Here is a 16,170-nt window from a genome sequence, read left to right as displayed (position 1 = left end):
ATGAACTGAAAGCTTTGCTTTGGTTGTATCCGCTGACCCTCCTAAGGTGAACAGTATTCCAGGGAAAACGGCTTCAGCTGCCAGCCTTTGTTTCCAAAACTCAAACAAAAAAACATGATGCAAACTAGATTGCAGAAGTTCCCTACATACCTACTCTGGTTGATGTTGGAGCTTTTTAGTAATCTGCCTCCAGTGTTAAGGTGATGGAGGCATTGGTAGGCTCTTTGCTGTCCTATGAATTTAATCAGGGATGTGTGTGTGAAAGGGGATCTTGTGCTACCGCACGGGTGATACCTAAAGAGATAGAGACCACCACTGCTGAGCTCTCCTGGTCTCTAGATATCAATGTGGTGAGGTTTAACCATGTGCTGGGGAGGGGTGGAATAAAAAGATGTTTGTTTAGTTGTATCAGGGCTCTATTGTCCTGAGTGGCGCATGGAAGGAGAGCCCATCTGCAGTAAGGGATATCCCAAAATAACAAGGCAAATACAGTGTTTATGTAACACTGGAGACTTGTATACTATTGCTAGTAAGTCATAAGCTTGCACAGAGAGCCTGCCAAGTGACAGTAATGCTTCTGGAGAAAGGAGGTTCAGGAGCTGCTGCAGAAGTGGAGCAGAAAAGGGACTTTTAAAATCCATGGATGGGCAGAGGGAAAGTGTTTGAAGCAGCCAGCTCCTGGGATAAATGGGCCATCAGGCAGAGCAAATGGGGCTTCTTTGCACTTTGCCAAAATTTGTCTTTGTTGCTTAGATGGTAGTTGTGTTTGTGTGTATCAGTGCCATGGCAAGCCCAGAATTAAAATACACTTTGTGTACATCTCAATTAAGGCTTTATTTTCTGCTACATGAATTCTGGGTGTGAATTTAGTGGTAGCTGTGGGAATAAAAACCTGCAGTTGTAATTATGCTGGACAAGCTGGTGTGATGTGACTGCGGCGAGGCACTGGCATGAATTGAAAGCTAAGTTTAAGGTTTAAAAATCTTTATTGAGCAGCCTTTCATCTCTTCTCATAATGTTCTGTCCTTGCAGAGGTCTCTGCAGCTATCTGGGTGAGTGATTTAAAATGCCTCTTGCATTTGCAGGACTGTCTGAACCTTTTCAAGGTGAACATCAAGCTCGCTCATTGGGTTTTGCTGTACAACGTGTCCTCAGCATCACCAGTGCCACATCTCTGGCTCTTGACACAGTTTTGGGAGGCAAATGCAAAACCAGGTTCTTCCTCCAAAAACACAATCACAGCCAGATCCCCCAGCTCTCTCAGGCTCCAGCAGCTGAGGTTTCGGTTCAGGCTGCACTGGGAGGTGGAGGAAGCTGGGAGCAGTGATTATTTTTGATGCTGGGAAGGAAGCGCTGTGCTTCCCTTTCCCGTGGGTGCTGCTGCTGGCGTTGGGCTCCTGGAACTTCCAGTCCCCAGCCCTGCTCCAGCTGATGCTGATGGCTCCAGCCTCCACATCTCCGCAGCCTTCACCTGGAAGAGGTTTCTTGTCTGGAAGGGCAGCATCAGTAGCAATGATTTGCTGTGACCATAGCAAATGTGTGCAGCTCATATTCAGGATCCCTCTGTGCTCTCTTTTGCCCAAGATGACCACGGTGGGAGGATGTTTTTTTTGTTGCACTGAGGATGCCTGAATCCCAGTGGTTCTGGTGTTCCTTTCCCCTTGCTGTGCCATAGGCTGGAATCAGCCTGATTTAGACTAATACAGGTAGATTTTCCCACCCCACTGAACAAGCCTGTTTCTTTTGCTATTTGCTTTGATTGAGATGCTGATGAATACTTGCCAACTCTGAACATTTCTACTTCTTTGTATAGCAGCATTGCTGTGAGGCTGGTACACTTCACAGCTGGAAATAGCAGATCAGAGATGCGCAAGTTGCATTTAGCAGCTCAGAGGAGCTCTGGATCTGCAGACACATCTGCTGAGATTTGCATTGTGGCTTTGGACCCATAGTAATGTTTTGAGTTCAAGGCCTGTGATCTCTTAAATGAGTTTGCAGTGCTCAGAGACTTACCTGTGTTCTGGTAACTAAGAAATGACCAGTCCTATGACTGACAATAGTAAATGGGAAAAGACTGAGCCAAAATAATAAGCCTTGTCGTAAAGCTGCAACCCCAGCAAATCAGTAACTCATGAATTGGGACCCTGGTGAAGATTTATAAACCTTTGATCAGATTTAACCAGGTGGTTGGCATTCTCTGGCGTGCAAGGGTTATTCCAAGCCCTGGGTCACACCACTACTTTGCAAAGCACCAAAGGTTTCTTGTCAACATGTTAAACTCAACCTCACAAGTCAGCTTCTAAACATTTGCTAAGCTCTCTTATAAATATATATCTATTTATATATAAAAAATGTCTAATATAATATATAATCATATATGTTATATATGAATATATATTATATATAAAAATATAAAATATATATAGGTTTTTATATACATACATATATATATAACTACCCCATGGGGCAGCCACAGACCTTTACCTTTCTGGCTATAGCCAACATCTCACTGTTAATTCGAAGTGTTAATTGCTCTCAGACCAAAAGACAATGCTGTGTGTATTTGTGCCGTAGCCTGAAAAGTTAATCTGCAATGTGCACTCAAACCCCCTTCTGTTAGGCATAAATGTTAGTGATTCAAAAAGCCTTTATTTTTCCTCCCCCCAGAGTGCCAGTTTGTGCATTTCAGTGCCAATTCGTTCAGTTGTTAGTAGGGCAGAAGTTGGACTTCATTACAGAGTCCATTGTAATGATTTCTCAGATTTTTTTAAGCATAGCCAAGGCTTGTGCAAGTTTGCATGCTTTTCTATATTTGGTTTTGTTTAATTTGATAGTATAAAGCTGTTGAAAAGTCTAGCTGAACATTTTTACTTTCTGGCTGCATGATTATGCTGTTAGACCAGCTTCTGCTGGGTTTTCTCAGTAACACTGAGCTCCAGATCCTGTTTCCAGATCGGGACAGAAAAAAGTTAGCTTGTTACACTGTTCCTATCTCAATTCTAATTTCAGATGTGGCTCATGGGGAATAATGTTCACGATGTTGGTCCTGGAGTGTGTTCCTTGGTACCTTCAGCCTGTTGGGTGGCATTTCTGCTGGGGCTTTGTCCCTGAACTCTGCTGGCTTTGCCCCTGGCTTTTGAGCTGGTGCCCTGAGATGCATGAGCATCGCTGCCAGAGGATGGAGAAAGTTACAATTAATGTTATCTGGCAGTTTTAATTTGGGTAAAAGTGACGTTTCATATTGGGAATCCAGGATCACAGGAGAATCTGGAGCTAAAAACTGAATTACTGTATAACCAGTGCTTTAACCCTTTTATTGGAATTGCTTTGCATTCAAGCTTCTTTTTTATTATGAAAATTAAAATAATCCTCATACAAAGTCCCTAAGCTCAAAACTTACTGATAATTCTGTCATTCACAGTATCATAGAATCATAGAATGGTTTGGGTTGGAAGGGACCTTCAAGATCATCTAGATCCAACCCCACTGCCATGGGCAGGGACACCTTCCACTGCCCCTGTAACTTGTCCTGCAACCTCTTGAGGTTCTCGTGTGCTTGCCCAGATGACATCCTGTGGAAACCCTTTGAAACTGCCCCTTGTCAGTATCTTTGGAGATGGAGGATTTAGGCTAAGCAGAGCTTTGCAAAATGCAGCAGCAGCATCTGGATCATTCCCCGCACCTCTCCTTCCCTTTCCTCTGTGTGGTGGGGGACATTGCCCCACCATGGTTGGTGGTGGTCGGACTGGGAAATGCTCTGCAGGAGTGGCAGGGGCTTTGGTGAGAACAGTGCAGGTGTTAAATATTCCAGATGTTAGAGAAGATAAAACACAGTTGCTGTTTCTTGGAGTTACCACAGTGCTTTGATTCCCCAAATGCAACCCAACTTGGACATGATCTTCAAAGACCCCATGGTTATGTCCCTGCTGGAAGGAGACATGGCTGTTGGATTTTGCACTCTTATTCCTTTGAGAAGTAACTGTTAGTTTCATCTGGGAATTTTCCAGTTTTGTTTGTAGAAACTGAAAGAGCTGGAGAAGACTCAGTGCTTCTGTTTAATTCTTCTTTCAAGCCTCCTTCTAGTTCTGCTTTTCATGTGTGCCGAGGGGGTTGGACTCACGTTCAGGTAGCGCATGTGTTCTACATGATGGGGATGAGGAAGGCGTCGGGTCGTTCATGGCCCCTCAGATTCATCCTCCAGCCTCATTGCTGTTGGGCTGAGTGATCTGTGGACACATTGTGTTGTATCCTTATTCCTCTTGAGTTCTTTCCTACTTTTATTTCTGAGCTGGCTTCTAGATGCTATTGAGTAGAAGCAATTATTTGTATCTGAAAAGGGCTGTCAGCACTTTTGGATCAATAGTCACTTCACAGTTAAATGCATTTAAACTTTTGCTTTTGTCTTTTGAAGGCTAATTCTGGTCCCGGTTTTAACTGGTGAAATGGCTTCTTTGTTCTAGATGTCAAGAAAGACTGGTCGGATCACGCGCTGTGGTGGGAAAAGAAGAAAACTTGGCTCCTTAAAACGCACTGGACGTTGGACAAATACGGGATACAGGCTGATGCCAAGCTCCAGTTCACACCTCAGCACAAGCTGCTTCGCCTGCAGCTGCCCAACATGAAGTATGTCAAGGTGAAAGTCAACTTCTCGGACAGGGTCTTCAAGGCAGTTTCTGATATCTGCAAAACGTTCAGTAAGTAGCAAATGCCGAGAGCCACTGGTGGGGAGGTTGACATTTGGTTTGGCTCCTGCTTGTCCTTTGGTGCATGTGCTCATAAATTTACTAATTCACTGGTAATTTGTTGCTTTAAACAGCCAACAATCACTTGGGCATCAAGCAGCTCCAGTATCCACTCTTTTCCCCTTGCAGATCTAACCTTTCAAGTGGAAATACTTAAATAATGAGACCAATTGTGCTGGAAACATAAGAAGAAATAGATTTTCTGTGCTGATTTCTGTTTTGTAGTGAGGCTGTTCTTGGTTTTCTCTTAGGTGAGGTGGTAGCAGCCCTGCTTTCTGTAAAGCTGCTGGTGTTGGGTCATAATTTTTTTTCCTGCAAATTTATGTGCTAGATGAAAAACAAACCCTGAAATAGGAAACCTGCCAGCTCCGTGGGTTCTCTTCCAGTGGAAAATCATATTAGTTTAAGTGATGATGCTTCACTGTAAAACTGCCTGGTGGAAGAAAGGCACCGAGTCCCCCTTGCTCCTCCCCAGCTCTTCTTCATGCTCCTTTCCCTTGTTGAGAAGCCCCAGAAGAAAGGGTGGATTATTTCCTACCAGGTGCACAAGGCTTGTCCTCAGCTGCAGCTCTTGCACATCACTTTGTACCCACCTTCACATCCCAGAATTTCTCATCCCAAAAGATGATGCTTCTTTCTCTCCCCCAGAAAAACCCAGGAGATAGCAACTGCACTCCAAGGAACTCAAATAAGTTCTCGGTGTAGGTTCTGTACTGGTGTCCTTCGTGCTTGCTCCTCTCCGCAAGGAGCCTGCAACCTGACCTCAGCTGTAGTAAATCTATTTCTGCTCTCAAAAAGCAGCTAGGGTTACTTTTGGCTGACCCAGTTGTTTTTTGAGGCGGGAAGAGCTCAGCCGTATGTGCGGTGTTATGGCGTGGCCTCGGGCACATCTGTGGTTAGGTCAGTATATATAGCTGATTACAAATCTTTGCTGTTTCTTTCCTGTTTTGTTCTATTGGGGGGGGAGGTAATATAAATATTGGGCAATTTCGCCTTAAAATAGAAAAGGCTTAGCCAGCATTATTTCCCAGTAGATTTTGCTTCCCCTGTGTCTCCCATTGCCATTTTAATGCCAGACAGAGAAGTCACAGGCGTCTGCCTGGTGCTGATGCATCTTCCTAGCCGTGACTCACTTCAGGAAGTTCTGATACAGTTAATCACATAACAAGATCTTTCACTGATGCTGCCAAGCAGTCAGAACCTTACATGGGCCTGAAGCAGCTATTTATTCAACACCCAGGCTCTCAGTTTATTTATGAACAAACTGCAGAATAATGCTAATATTTAAAGATGTAGAAGGGGAAAAAGCCACTGAGCCCTGCTGTGGTAGGAGCTTTCTACAGCAGACCGGGGGATGACATCTGCCGAGGGTGATTCTGACTTTCCTTCCATGGCATCTGACGTACTGAAGAAAATGTTCCCCATTTGGGGGAAAGAGGGATTTTTCCTGGAAACTTCAGCCTTCTTTTAGTGACTTTCGCCAGCCTGAGCAGTTTGAGGACAGACAGAAACTACGTGGCCAAATACAGCAATTAAATCTTATTGAGCCTTAGTCTTTGTTTTTACTGGGAGCCAGATGTTCAGCAGGGCTGTGGGGAAGACAGCCACGTTGGCTTAAAGGCCAGAGGGAAGAGGGTATCGGGATGCAGGGAGTCAGCAGTGCTGGAATTGGAGAGGATAGAATACTCTTCCCTGCAACTCAGAGGTATTTGGAGACCTATGTAACATACCCGTGTCCTATATCATTATATATGTGTCCAAATACCACTAATTATATAGAACAGAATATCTAATATATTTTAACATACATATTTAATATATAATATACAGATGTATATATATTTAATATATAATATACAGATGTATATTATATATCATATATATAAAGTAGGTGTCCAAATGCCTCTGTGGTCCAGGGAAGAGCTTCACCTTGGGAAGACACACAAGACATATACCAGGTTTGGTGCTTGCCCCAAAGAGTTTTGGTTCATATATATACATATATATACATGGTCTTGGATAATATATATACACATATATATGCTATGTATATATCATATGTATACATAGATGTATATATTTGATCCAGGATCTCCTTGGGGCAAACACCAAACTGCTCCATGCAAATCCCAGTCATGGAGTGCCTGTCCTTTCTTCCTGTGTGTGTGACCTTGGTGCTGTACTGTGGGTCAGACACGTCCTCAAGCGCGGGATCCTGGAGCTGAGCACTGACAGCAGAGGCAGGGGCTAATCTCAGCCAGGAGGTCATGTGCTTGCCAGGCAAGAGGGGCTGCTGCTTTCTACCATGCAGAATCATCCCAGGGTTGTCAGGCTGAATCTGCACAGGGCATTTTATTCCTGGAAGGTGCTGGGGATATCTGCCTGCACCGTGGTGCCCACTGCAGCTTGACAAGAATTACAGCGGCTGTAGGGTGGTGGAGTCATCCTGGCTTGGGGAGCTCATGTTTTCCTTTTTCTCAACTCAGCCCTCTCTTGGGGTCTTGCAGTCTGTGCTGTAACACTTTCCCAACCTGTTTCCCTCTTTTTTTCTCCACAAGTTAGTGTTTATTCTGTGCCATTTTTCTCCATTATCTTTTCTTGCCCTACACAGCATCTCTGTGCAGGATGACTGCAGAGAGCACTCATACTCTGTATTAAATCATGCTAAGAGGAAAAATGAGTAGGTATTTTGAAGTAGAAGGGGAAAGAAGTAGTCCTTGCTCTAACAGCATAGCTCTTGTCTCTGCAAATCCATTGATGTCTAAAGTTAGGGTCCAGTGTGGCCTGGACCAATGTCCAGCTGACAAACTGCTTGTGAGTTGCTTATATTTTGGCTATAACTGTTTGCTGTCTGTGCCCTCGGAGCATTTAATTACACACTTCAGTAATTTTAGCATATGGCATGATTAATGAGTAATTTAAGTAAGTCCTCATGTTGCCAGCACTCTACCTGGTTGCATTTATAAAATCCTCTATACACAAGCAAGAGCATACTTGGATGAATTCTTTAGGGTTGTGCCTTTTCTTATATTCCTTTTAAACTGTACCTAGAGCTGACGGCGCTGCAGTGTGTGGTTGCTTTTTAAAGCAGAGGCTCTGTTCTTGTGCGGACTGAAGTTACTGCAAAGGGCAGCTCTCACCGCTGGCCGGGCTGCAGCTCCTGGGGGCCAGCCCAGAGGTGGTGTGGGAAGATGCTGGTGCTGCTCACACATCCCTCGCTTTCTTGGAGGTCATGCGAAGCCGGAAGAAAACACAATCTCATTCCCAGTCACTGGATTGCAGCCCCTCAATTCCCACAGCAACCGGTTGGGAGGGTTAACAGCATGGATTGACCCTGCCTGTGGTAGGAGCAGGCAGGAGAAGAGGAGCAGGGCGGTGGATGGGATGGGCAGCCCTCACCCGAAGGGTGGCCTGGAAGCCTGCCCAGGAGCAGCTGCTGGCAGGCGGCTCCAGCCTGAAGGGCCAGCTTTGATCTACAATTAAAGACCAGAGAAAGAGAAAGTAAAACTTCACTTTCTTTTTTTTTCCTGAAGCAGGGTGGATTCGTGCTGCCTGCCTGTCCGGCAGCAGGGCACGGAGGTTGAGATGGGAGCTTCCTGTGGGGTCCCGCATGCCCCCTTCCTCTTAGTGGACAGCGTATTAAATACATAAGTTCCATTTCATTGGTGTGGGTAGGAATATCCTCGTTGGAAAGCCGAATTTGGGAAGACTCCATTGCAAACTCCTGCTAACCCATCTTTCTACTTAACAATGAACAGAAGAATCCTCTTTCACAACGGCTTCGAGTTCAGGACAGCGGATACCTTGCGTCTGCTCATGCCCTTAAGCTGCTTCCTCAGAGCATCCCCTTTCTCCTGCTGCTGCCTGTATTTTTTTCCATGTGTGCTGGGAGCAGTGAGGGACTCCAGGCAGGATCTGCTGCTGCTGTGTGGGCACGTGGGAGAGGAAAAGCAAACAGTGAGATGCAAGTGTGAAGGTTTTTTCCCATGCCTTGGCGTTTCCTGCCCCAGTGATGTTGCTTCTCATGGGGAAACAGCGTGTGTTGCAGAGCCGCAGGGCAAGAGGAGATGCTGTGATGGCGTGAAAGCTTGCATTGTTCTCCTCCTCTTCTGGCTGTGAAGATTTGGGACCTGTGCTGCCCTCCAGCCTGAGCAGAGGAGCAGGCATCATTCCAGTTGATGCTGGTTGGAGCTGGAAGCACCAGGAGGAGGATGTGGTGCCAGAGCTGGGAGGAGGCAGCTCTGGGAGGAAGCGCTCCAGAATTCATGACTTCTCCCTCCCTTACCCACCCTGAGGCTGTGCAAGATGAAGAAATTCCCTTCAGGTCATTTTGGTTTTTTCCCCCGTGGGCTGGAAGGGCATCACACCCAGCTCCTGCCTCATAATCCTCACAGCCTCCTGTGAGTTAATACCTGATTTGAAAAATGAAGTCTGGAGAGCATCCTGTGCTGAGCAGCAGAAGTTTCCATGCCCACATCTCATCTCGCTCCAGTCCCCAGCTCCCTAGGGGCAAGGGACACTGAGAAATTGGGACCAGTTTTGCATAGGGTAAGGGTGGTCCCATCCTGGGGAGCTTGTGGGGGTGGGGGATGAGGGATGGGATGCGGAGAGTCCCATGAGGGCAATGGGATACTTCCCGTCACCTCTTCTGACCCAAAATAACACGGTGCCCAGGACTGCGTGACTGATGGGAAGGCAAAAGCTTCCTTGCTTCAACCTCCAGCCACTGGATGCAACCTGAGACGAGGTGACAGAGGTGGCATTTGGGAGGGCATGATGCAAGCCCAGCCCCCGAGCAAGGCGACACCGTCCAGCAGTCCGGATGCTGCATATGACCCTACCTTTTTTTTCTTTATAAACGGTCTCCGCTCCAGTACAGAATGTCCTCTGACTTCTGAAGTATTTGTAGTATTTCCACGCCCTCAGTTGCCAAAAAAACTTCTATTAAAAGCCACTTTTTTCTTTTTTCTATTTTTTTCCTTTTTTTTTTTTTTTTTTTTTTTTTTTTCCCAAAGCTGAAACCCTTTGGTAGTCTGAGATGCTCAGAGTTCCCAGGGCTTTGCCCATGCCCATTAGCACATGGAGCCACAGCCCAGGCACGGTTCCTTTCTGGGAGTCTGAACCATTGTGAACCTCTTCAGAACATTTTGTCTTCCTTCACACCCTCACTGGTAAATAAAGTAGCAGTTTTCCTAAAATAATGGAGCTGAGGCAGAGTCCTGGTAGGTGTATGTGAGCATCTCGGGGGGTATTTGTGGGGTGACAACAGCATCTCATGATACAGTCTCCAGATGCTCAGTAGCATCACGAAGATGCTTGGAGATGGTGTTTGCATCCTGGCGTGGAGACAGACCCAGTCAAAATCCAGGGAAGGGTTTGCTGTGTTCTGCTACCACGAGCAGAGAGGTTTGGCAGTAGTGCAGCTATTTCTAAATATGTCTAGGGGATGGGTGTGGAAGGAAATCTTACCATTTAGAGTGTCGGCCAAATTGCAATGTACTCAGCTTTTTAAATTGCAAGGCCCAAGTGTACTGCTGCCAACTTCTTCATTTCACTGTTTTCCTCTTATTGCTTGCCTGTATTCAGCTGCAGTTGTGTAGGATCCAGATGAACACCAGAAACTGATATAAGGGAAACAACGAGATTTCATTGCAAAGTGTCTGAAATGGAAGAAGATATTCCCATTTCTCCCCCCTCCCCAAGTCGGTCTGTGTTCTGCCTGTTGAGTAGCATCAGGTTGTGTGTCACTGCGTGAGTCAGTGAATTTTTTCATCCTTACTCTGCTGTTGACAGAGACCCTTTAAATAGACTTTCATCCTGAAGACATTAGGAGATGCTGAGAAATCCAGTGCCACCGCCTTCCTTAAGATTATTCTGATTGCTGTTTATGGTCTGATGCAGGGGGTGTAAGTGGAGTTTTTCTCTTGTTTTGTGCTGCTTAATTTAATTGACTTTAGCTGAAGTTCAGACACTTGAGGGGCAAGGCTGGAAGTGCTGTCTGTGCTCTAAGAGGCATCCGGATAACTGGAGTCTGGGGATCTCATCCCACTTGTGGAAAAAACCATCCAGACATTCAACATTTGTTGACTCTGTCTCTCCAGTGGCCTTTTTTATTAGCCTTGCAATAGCGCTTGGCTCCATCATCACTGCCTGCCTCCTCTTCCTCCTCCTGCATCCCTTCTGGCTGATGCTGCCTGATTTCGGCTCTGGGTACCACTTGCGCAGATGGTGCTTACAAGCAGCAGTCCACCGCTGCACACCCCGCTGACCTTGTTTCTCAGGTGGTTTTGCAGATTGTTGCTATGGTGGCAAGTCAATGCGTCAACAGGCACTTGGGTTTTTCCACACTGAATTTGGGAAAGCCCCTGCCAGGGTCAGCCCCAGCTTGGTCTGCGCCCATGGCACTTGATGGGCATCTCAGGAGGCTTTGTGGGATGTCCTGACATAGCTGCATCGCCCCAGGCAGCAAGTGGAGAACTTGGCTTTTACCCAAATAAGTGTTTAAGCACCTAGGCAGCTGAAGAACCCATAACAAAATGTTCTGAATGTAGGCAGGTGTACAAACTTAGTAAACTGTGCTAAGGGGTGAGGACCTGCTCCACCACTACTCCGGTACTGCCCAGTGTCCAGTACAACCACAGTCTTCTCTCCAGGCACTTCAGAAGTTATATAAAGTTTTTTGGCTTTTTTTTTTTGCTTCTGCTCTGTTTTGCAGAACTTTATCTTGAGTGTATTTATGTTGAAAACAAGTCAGAAACTTAATTCTGTGAACTTAAACCATGAAACACGATCCACAGAATTCACTCATTCCAAACAAAAGTACCTTTTTTTTTTAACTTTTTAAGTCTGAAATGGGGTTTGAGGTCTCATTTTTATAAGAATCGTCATGGCAATGCGCAAATGCTGTAATTTGTATGAGTCATTGCTTCAAGTCCGTGGTGATCCAGTGCAGAGATATCCCACTTCAAAACACATTTCTTGATGGAGAGTAGCTGGATCAGCATTAAAGAGAGGATTTCCCCTAAATCGTGTCTGTGCTACAAGTAAAATTATGGAGTTTGTATGATTCAAGAGCTAATGAGGCAAACCAGCCTTCTGGCCTTTTAAGGGAACCAGAAATCACGTGGAAAAAAACATAGAATCATAGAATAGTTAGGGTTGGAAAGGACCTTAAGATCATCTAGTTCCAACCCCCCTGCCATGGGCAGGGACACCCCACACTAAACCATGTCACCCAAGGCATCATCCAACCTGGCCTTGAACACCGCCAGGGATGGAGCATTCACAACCTCCCTCAGCAACCCATTCCAGTGCCTCACCACCCTTACAGTAAAGAACTTCTTCCTTATATCCAATCTAAACTTCCCCTGTTTAAGTTTGAACCCGTTACCCCTTGTCCTGTCACTACAGTCCCTGATGAAGAGTCCCTCCCCAGCATCCTTGTAGGCCCCCTTCAGATACAGGAAGGCTGCTATGAGGTCTCCACGCAGCCTTCTCTTCTCCAGGCTGAACAGCCCCAACTTTCTCAGCCTGTCTTCATACGTCTGGGGGAGTCGATACATACTCAGACAGTCGGTGACACCGTGTTGTGCATGTAGGTGATGCAAGAAAACCTGATCAGATGCAGATCTGATTTCTTGTGGGAGAGCTCATCCCTCAGAGCCCTGAAACCACTGTGTGTCCCCAGATTCCTTGGTGTGCTGCATGGCAGCATCTGGGGACCCCACATCTTGGATAGGGACAAAGCAGCAAAATCATCCCTTCTTCCATGCTGAGACGTGTGGATTTTAGTCCAGTCTCTTACCACAACTGCTTTCCCATGACAGTACACCTTGGTGTCTGTCATGACAGATGCATGCATTTAAAATTATTAAAGATGCAGCAGCTGCAAGATTAACTTGGTGGATTTAGTGCAAAGGAGCATAAATTGTGAATTTTACACCCTGTAAGGCAGATTGGGTTTTTCGAGCCGGTTTTCTGGGTGCAGGCGGTTTGATGTCCTGTGAAGAAGGTGGATTTCATCCCAGCCCTGCTATTTGTCTCTGGGTGGGAGGTAAATGGGCACAGCTGGTCTGGGTGAGCTGTGATTACACAAGGAAAAAAGGCCAAGGATTTGCTTTCAGTGGGAGGCAGCACAGGCACAAGTAGGCTCCATGCTGGCAAATGGGACAGAAGATGCTGTCAGGGAGTAAAGTGGCTTCATCCAATAGCTGAAAAATTTTCTTTTGGAGGTTGAAAGCTGCCTTGCCAGTCACATTTTTTAAATGCTTCCCATGAAATGCAGGTATGTGTGCTCCTCTTGCCAAAGGGCATTGCCCTCACTTGATAGAATCAGTCACAGAAGGGTTTGGGTTGGAAGGGATGTTTAAAGGTCACCTAGTCCAACCACTGCTGCAGTGAGCAGAGACATCTTTAACTAGATCAGGTTGCTCGAAGTCCCATCCAACCTGACCTTGAATGTTTCCAGGGATGGGGCATGTACCACATCTCCAGGCAACAAATCCCCTAAATCGACAAAACCCTTCTGCTAGGACATGGACATGGAGCTGCAGCAGTTATGGCTCAGGCACAGCTGCAGCTGGTTCAGCATGGGCTGGAGATGTCAAAATACAAACACTTCTTGCTTGAATACAGCTGAAAGATGGTTTGGGACCAGTTTTTGGTCGGTGCTCTCCCCTCCATACAGAGCGCGCCGCATATTGTTGCAGATGGTCTCTGCTAGCGGCTGCCACCAGCATCACTGGGGATTCTTGGTAAGAGGCTGGGTAGATGGGTTTTCACACACTTACACAATAAATGGAAATGAAATGCTTAAAGAATCATTTACTATAAATTCCAGTAGATGTTGCCAGTGCCATCTGTCTCGTGTACAGACAAGGAATCTCTTTTAAGCAAACACAGCCCTGACCAACGCATCAATTGAAGAGTCAACACATTAGCCTTGTTCAGAAGGTCACTTCTCCTGATCCACCCGCTTTTCACTGACCCTTTTCCTTCTAAGCGACCGTTGGTGGGAGCAGCCTGGCTTCAGCTGAAAATGTGGATGAAATAGTTAACGGAGGATTTCAAGTGGGGATTTGGGCTGAAGTCAAACCCTAGGGAGATATTTTACCCCTGGTGAACAGCTCCAGATGGGCTCATCCAGGTGCTCTGGGACTTAGTAAAAAACACAAACCTATATAAAGGACTTCATGTTTTTTGTGTGTCATTGGATGCTTTAAGGATCTTACTCTTCTTTTATGGTCAGGAAATGGCCTTGGGCTTGGGAGCAGTTCCCTGTCCCAGTTTCCAGTTAACTGGAGCCCTACTATCTGCAAGCCCTTCCACCCTGGGATAGGCTCTGCTTTAGCTACAGTAACTAAACACCATGTTTGCCAAGCATGGCTCTATTCAAAACATGCTTTAAGACCCTTTGTACACTCATTAATCATAAGCAGCAGCAAACATGTTTTTCGCCAGCATTTTACTGAAAGATTGAAATGTGAAAAGATGCTTCTCACTTCTAATTCTGGGGTGGGAAATACAAACATCGCGCGCTTGCTGCTGTTCTGCTCGCTGCTTTTTAGCACAGCAGGCTTTGTTTTGAATTTCCCCTGCAACTCTCAGTTGGCTTCAGTGGGTTTGTAAAGTCTCAGAGATGATGGTACATCCAGCACACTGCTGCTTGGGAGAAATCTACAGCTTATCAAGGGGAAATGGGGAGCAAGGATGCTCCAGCATTGCAAGAGTGCCTCTCCCTTTGCCATACCCTATGGCTGTGCGCTGTTTTGAAGCAGCTGCCGAAAACTTGCCTGTATCCTTTGTAATCCAATGATAGCGTCATGAACAACTGAGAGACTATAAAAAATTGCTTTGATATCAGATGGTCAAGCTTTGGGCCGTCTCCAACAGTTTGCTTTCAGGAGCCAAGCTTGGCCCAGAGCCCTTCTCTTGGCCTCTCTGAATGGTTTCAGCTGAGAAGCTGCATCAGTTGCTAATGCACCATAAATAAACATCAGAGTTTAAACCTTGCTAGCAAAATACCAGGGGAACTCCTCATTTTAGGCTGTGCTGCGTGTTGTCCCTTGCGCATGACTCTGGTTGTCCCAGCAGATCTTTTCTCCATGAGGTAAGCTGGCTGGGATAAATGGGAATGCAAATAGCTGTCTGGATTCATACTCTAGGTATTTATTGCTAGAAATGGTCAAGAAATTGCGCACTGAAACTAATGGTTGGTTAGTGGTTGCAGGGACAGAGTTTAGCATGATAATGTGTATGTAGTAATAATAAATCAGTGTTAAAGCTGAAATTAAGTCTTACATATAAAAATAAATATAAAAATATCTTATAAATAAATATAAATAAAGATAAAGCTTAAATTAAAGCTGCGCTAGGTCACGGTTTGGGATGGGACACCCACCATATCAGAAGTGATTAAATCCAGAAGTGCCCGACCTGGATTCAGGAATGCTGGGGCTAGTGGGTTCCATCCTTGGAGGTCACCTAAAATCAAATCCCCAGATGTGACAGGCATGGCAGGGTTTGTGATGCCGCACAAGCTGTTATTTAAAATAGGGTCAGGGGGGGAGGAATCGGAAAAGCAGACCTGAAATAACAGGTTATTATTTCAAATAGCATCGCAGGGAGGCTGTTGCGGTGTCTGTTCTGGTTAATGAGCTCACAGAGTGTCCCTGGATGGGGCGAGCTTGCTTCCAGCCTGATGTTTCCAAGCTTATTTGCAGTAAGGGAGGATGCTGGTGCAGGCAGACGCATCTGCTGTGGGGATGTGTCCTGCTCGAGTCACATGCTGGGACAAATTCCAGTTTTAATTAGAATCCCGCACCAGAGAGTGTGCAGCAAACTCCCACTGCTGCCAGCGCAGTGGTGAGATAGGAACCCTGTAACTTCTCCTTGTTAGTATAATGACTTATTGTCTTGTTCAGTGTTCCTCTTGGTGGGAAAATAGAGCCTGGCTGCAGCGCAACCAGCTTCCTTCCCTCTGTCTCCTGGCCTCCCTTGCAGCTACAGCTTCAGGCTTCAATATGCAGTGGGGATGGGACCAGGGGCTGCTTTTGCTAGGGCATCCCAAAGGCAAAGCTTTGCACATCTCTGTGCATTTGGGCATTTTCAGGTGATACATGCAATAAACAAGAGCTAGAAACAACACGCGCTTGACCATGGACATCCAGCTGCAGAGGAGAGCTCTGAAACTACTTTCCAGGCTCAAGCATGATCCATTATCTCCTTTTCTCCAATCCAAGTGTATTTTAGAGCTCTCCAACCTTTTTGCAGCCTTTCATCGTTGCAGCAGGATGGCTTCATGCCCAGGTGAATGCTTTTCCAGGTCAGTTGCCACATATCGACTGAGGACAGTTTAGAGTAAAGTGGAGGAGGGTTTTTCTCCCCTCTTGGTCTTTGCAGCGCTGGTGAGAGGCTCCTGGCTCCCATC

The 16,170-nt window shown here is 46.0% G+C and overlaps 1 protein-coding gene across 3 annotated transcripts in view; it reads left to right on the top strand.

The window, feature by feature from the left end:
• FERMT2 (FERM domain containing kindlin 2) overlaps positions 1 to 16,170 on the top strand; it is a gene marked incomplete at its 5' end in the record, with an annotated part of 50,832 nt that overhangs the window by 14,393 nt on the left and 20,269 nt on the right. For all 3 annotated transcript variants that reach the window (XM_080619820.1, XM_080619821.1, XM_080619819.1), the window contains one exon: positions 4,461 to 4,694. In XM_080619820.1, coding sequence (XP_080475946.1) covers positions 4,461 to 4,694 — 234 coding nt within the window. The remainder of the gene's footprint in view (positions 1 to 4,460; positions 4,695 to 16,170) is intronic.

Source organism: Psittacula echo (genome assembly GCF_963264785.1).
Source record: "Psittacula echo genome assembly, chromosome: 5".
NCBI classification, from domain to species: Eukaryota; Metazoa; Chordata; class Aves; order Psittaciformes; family Psittacidae; genus Psittacula; species Psittacula echo.
This window is presented reverse-complemented; position numbering and strand designations above follow the sequence as displayed.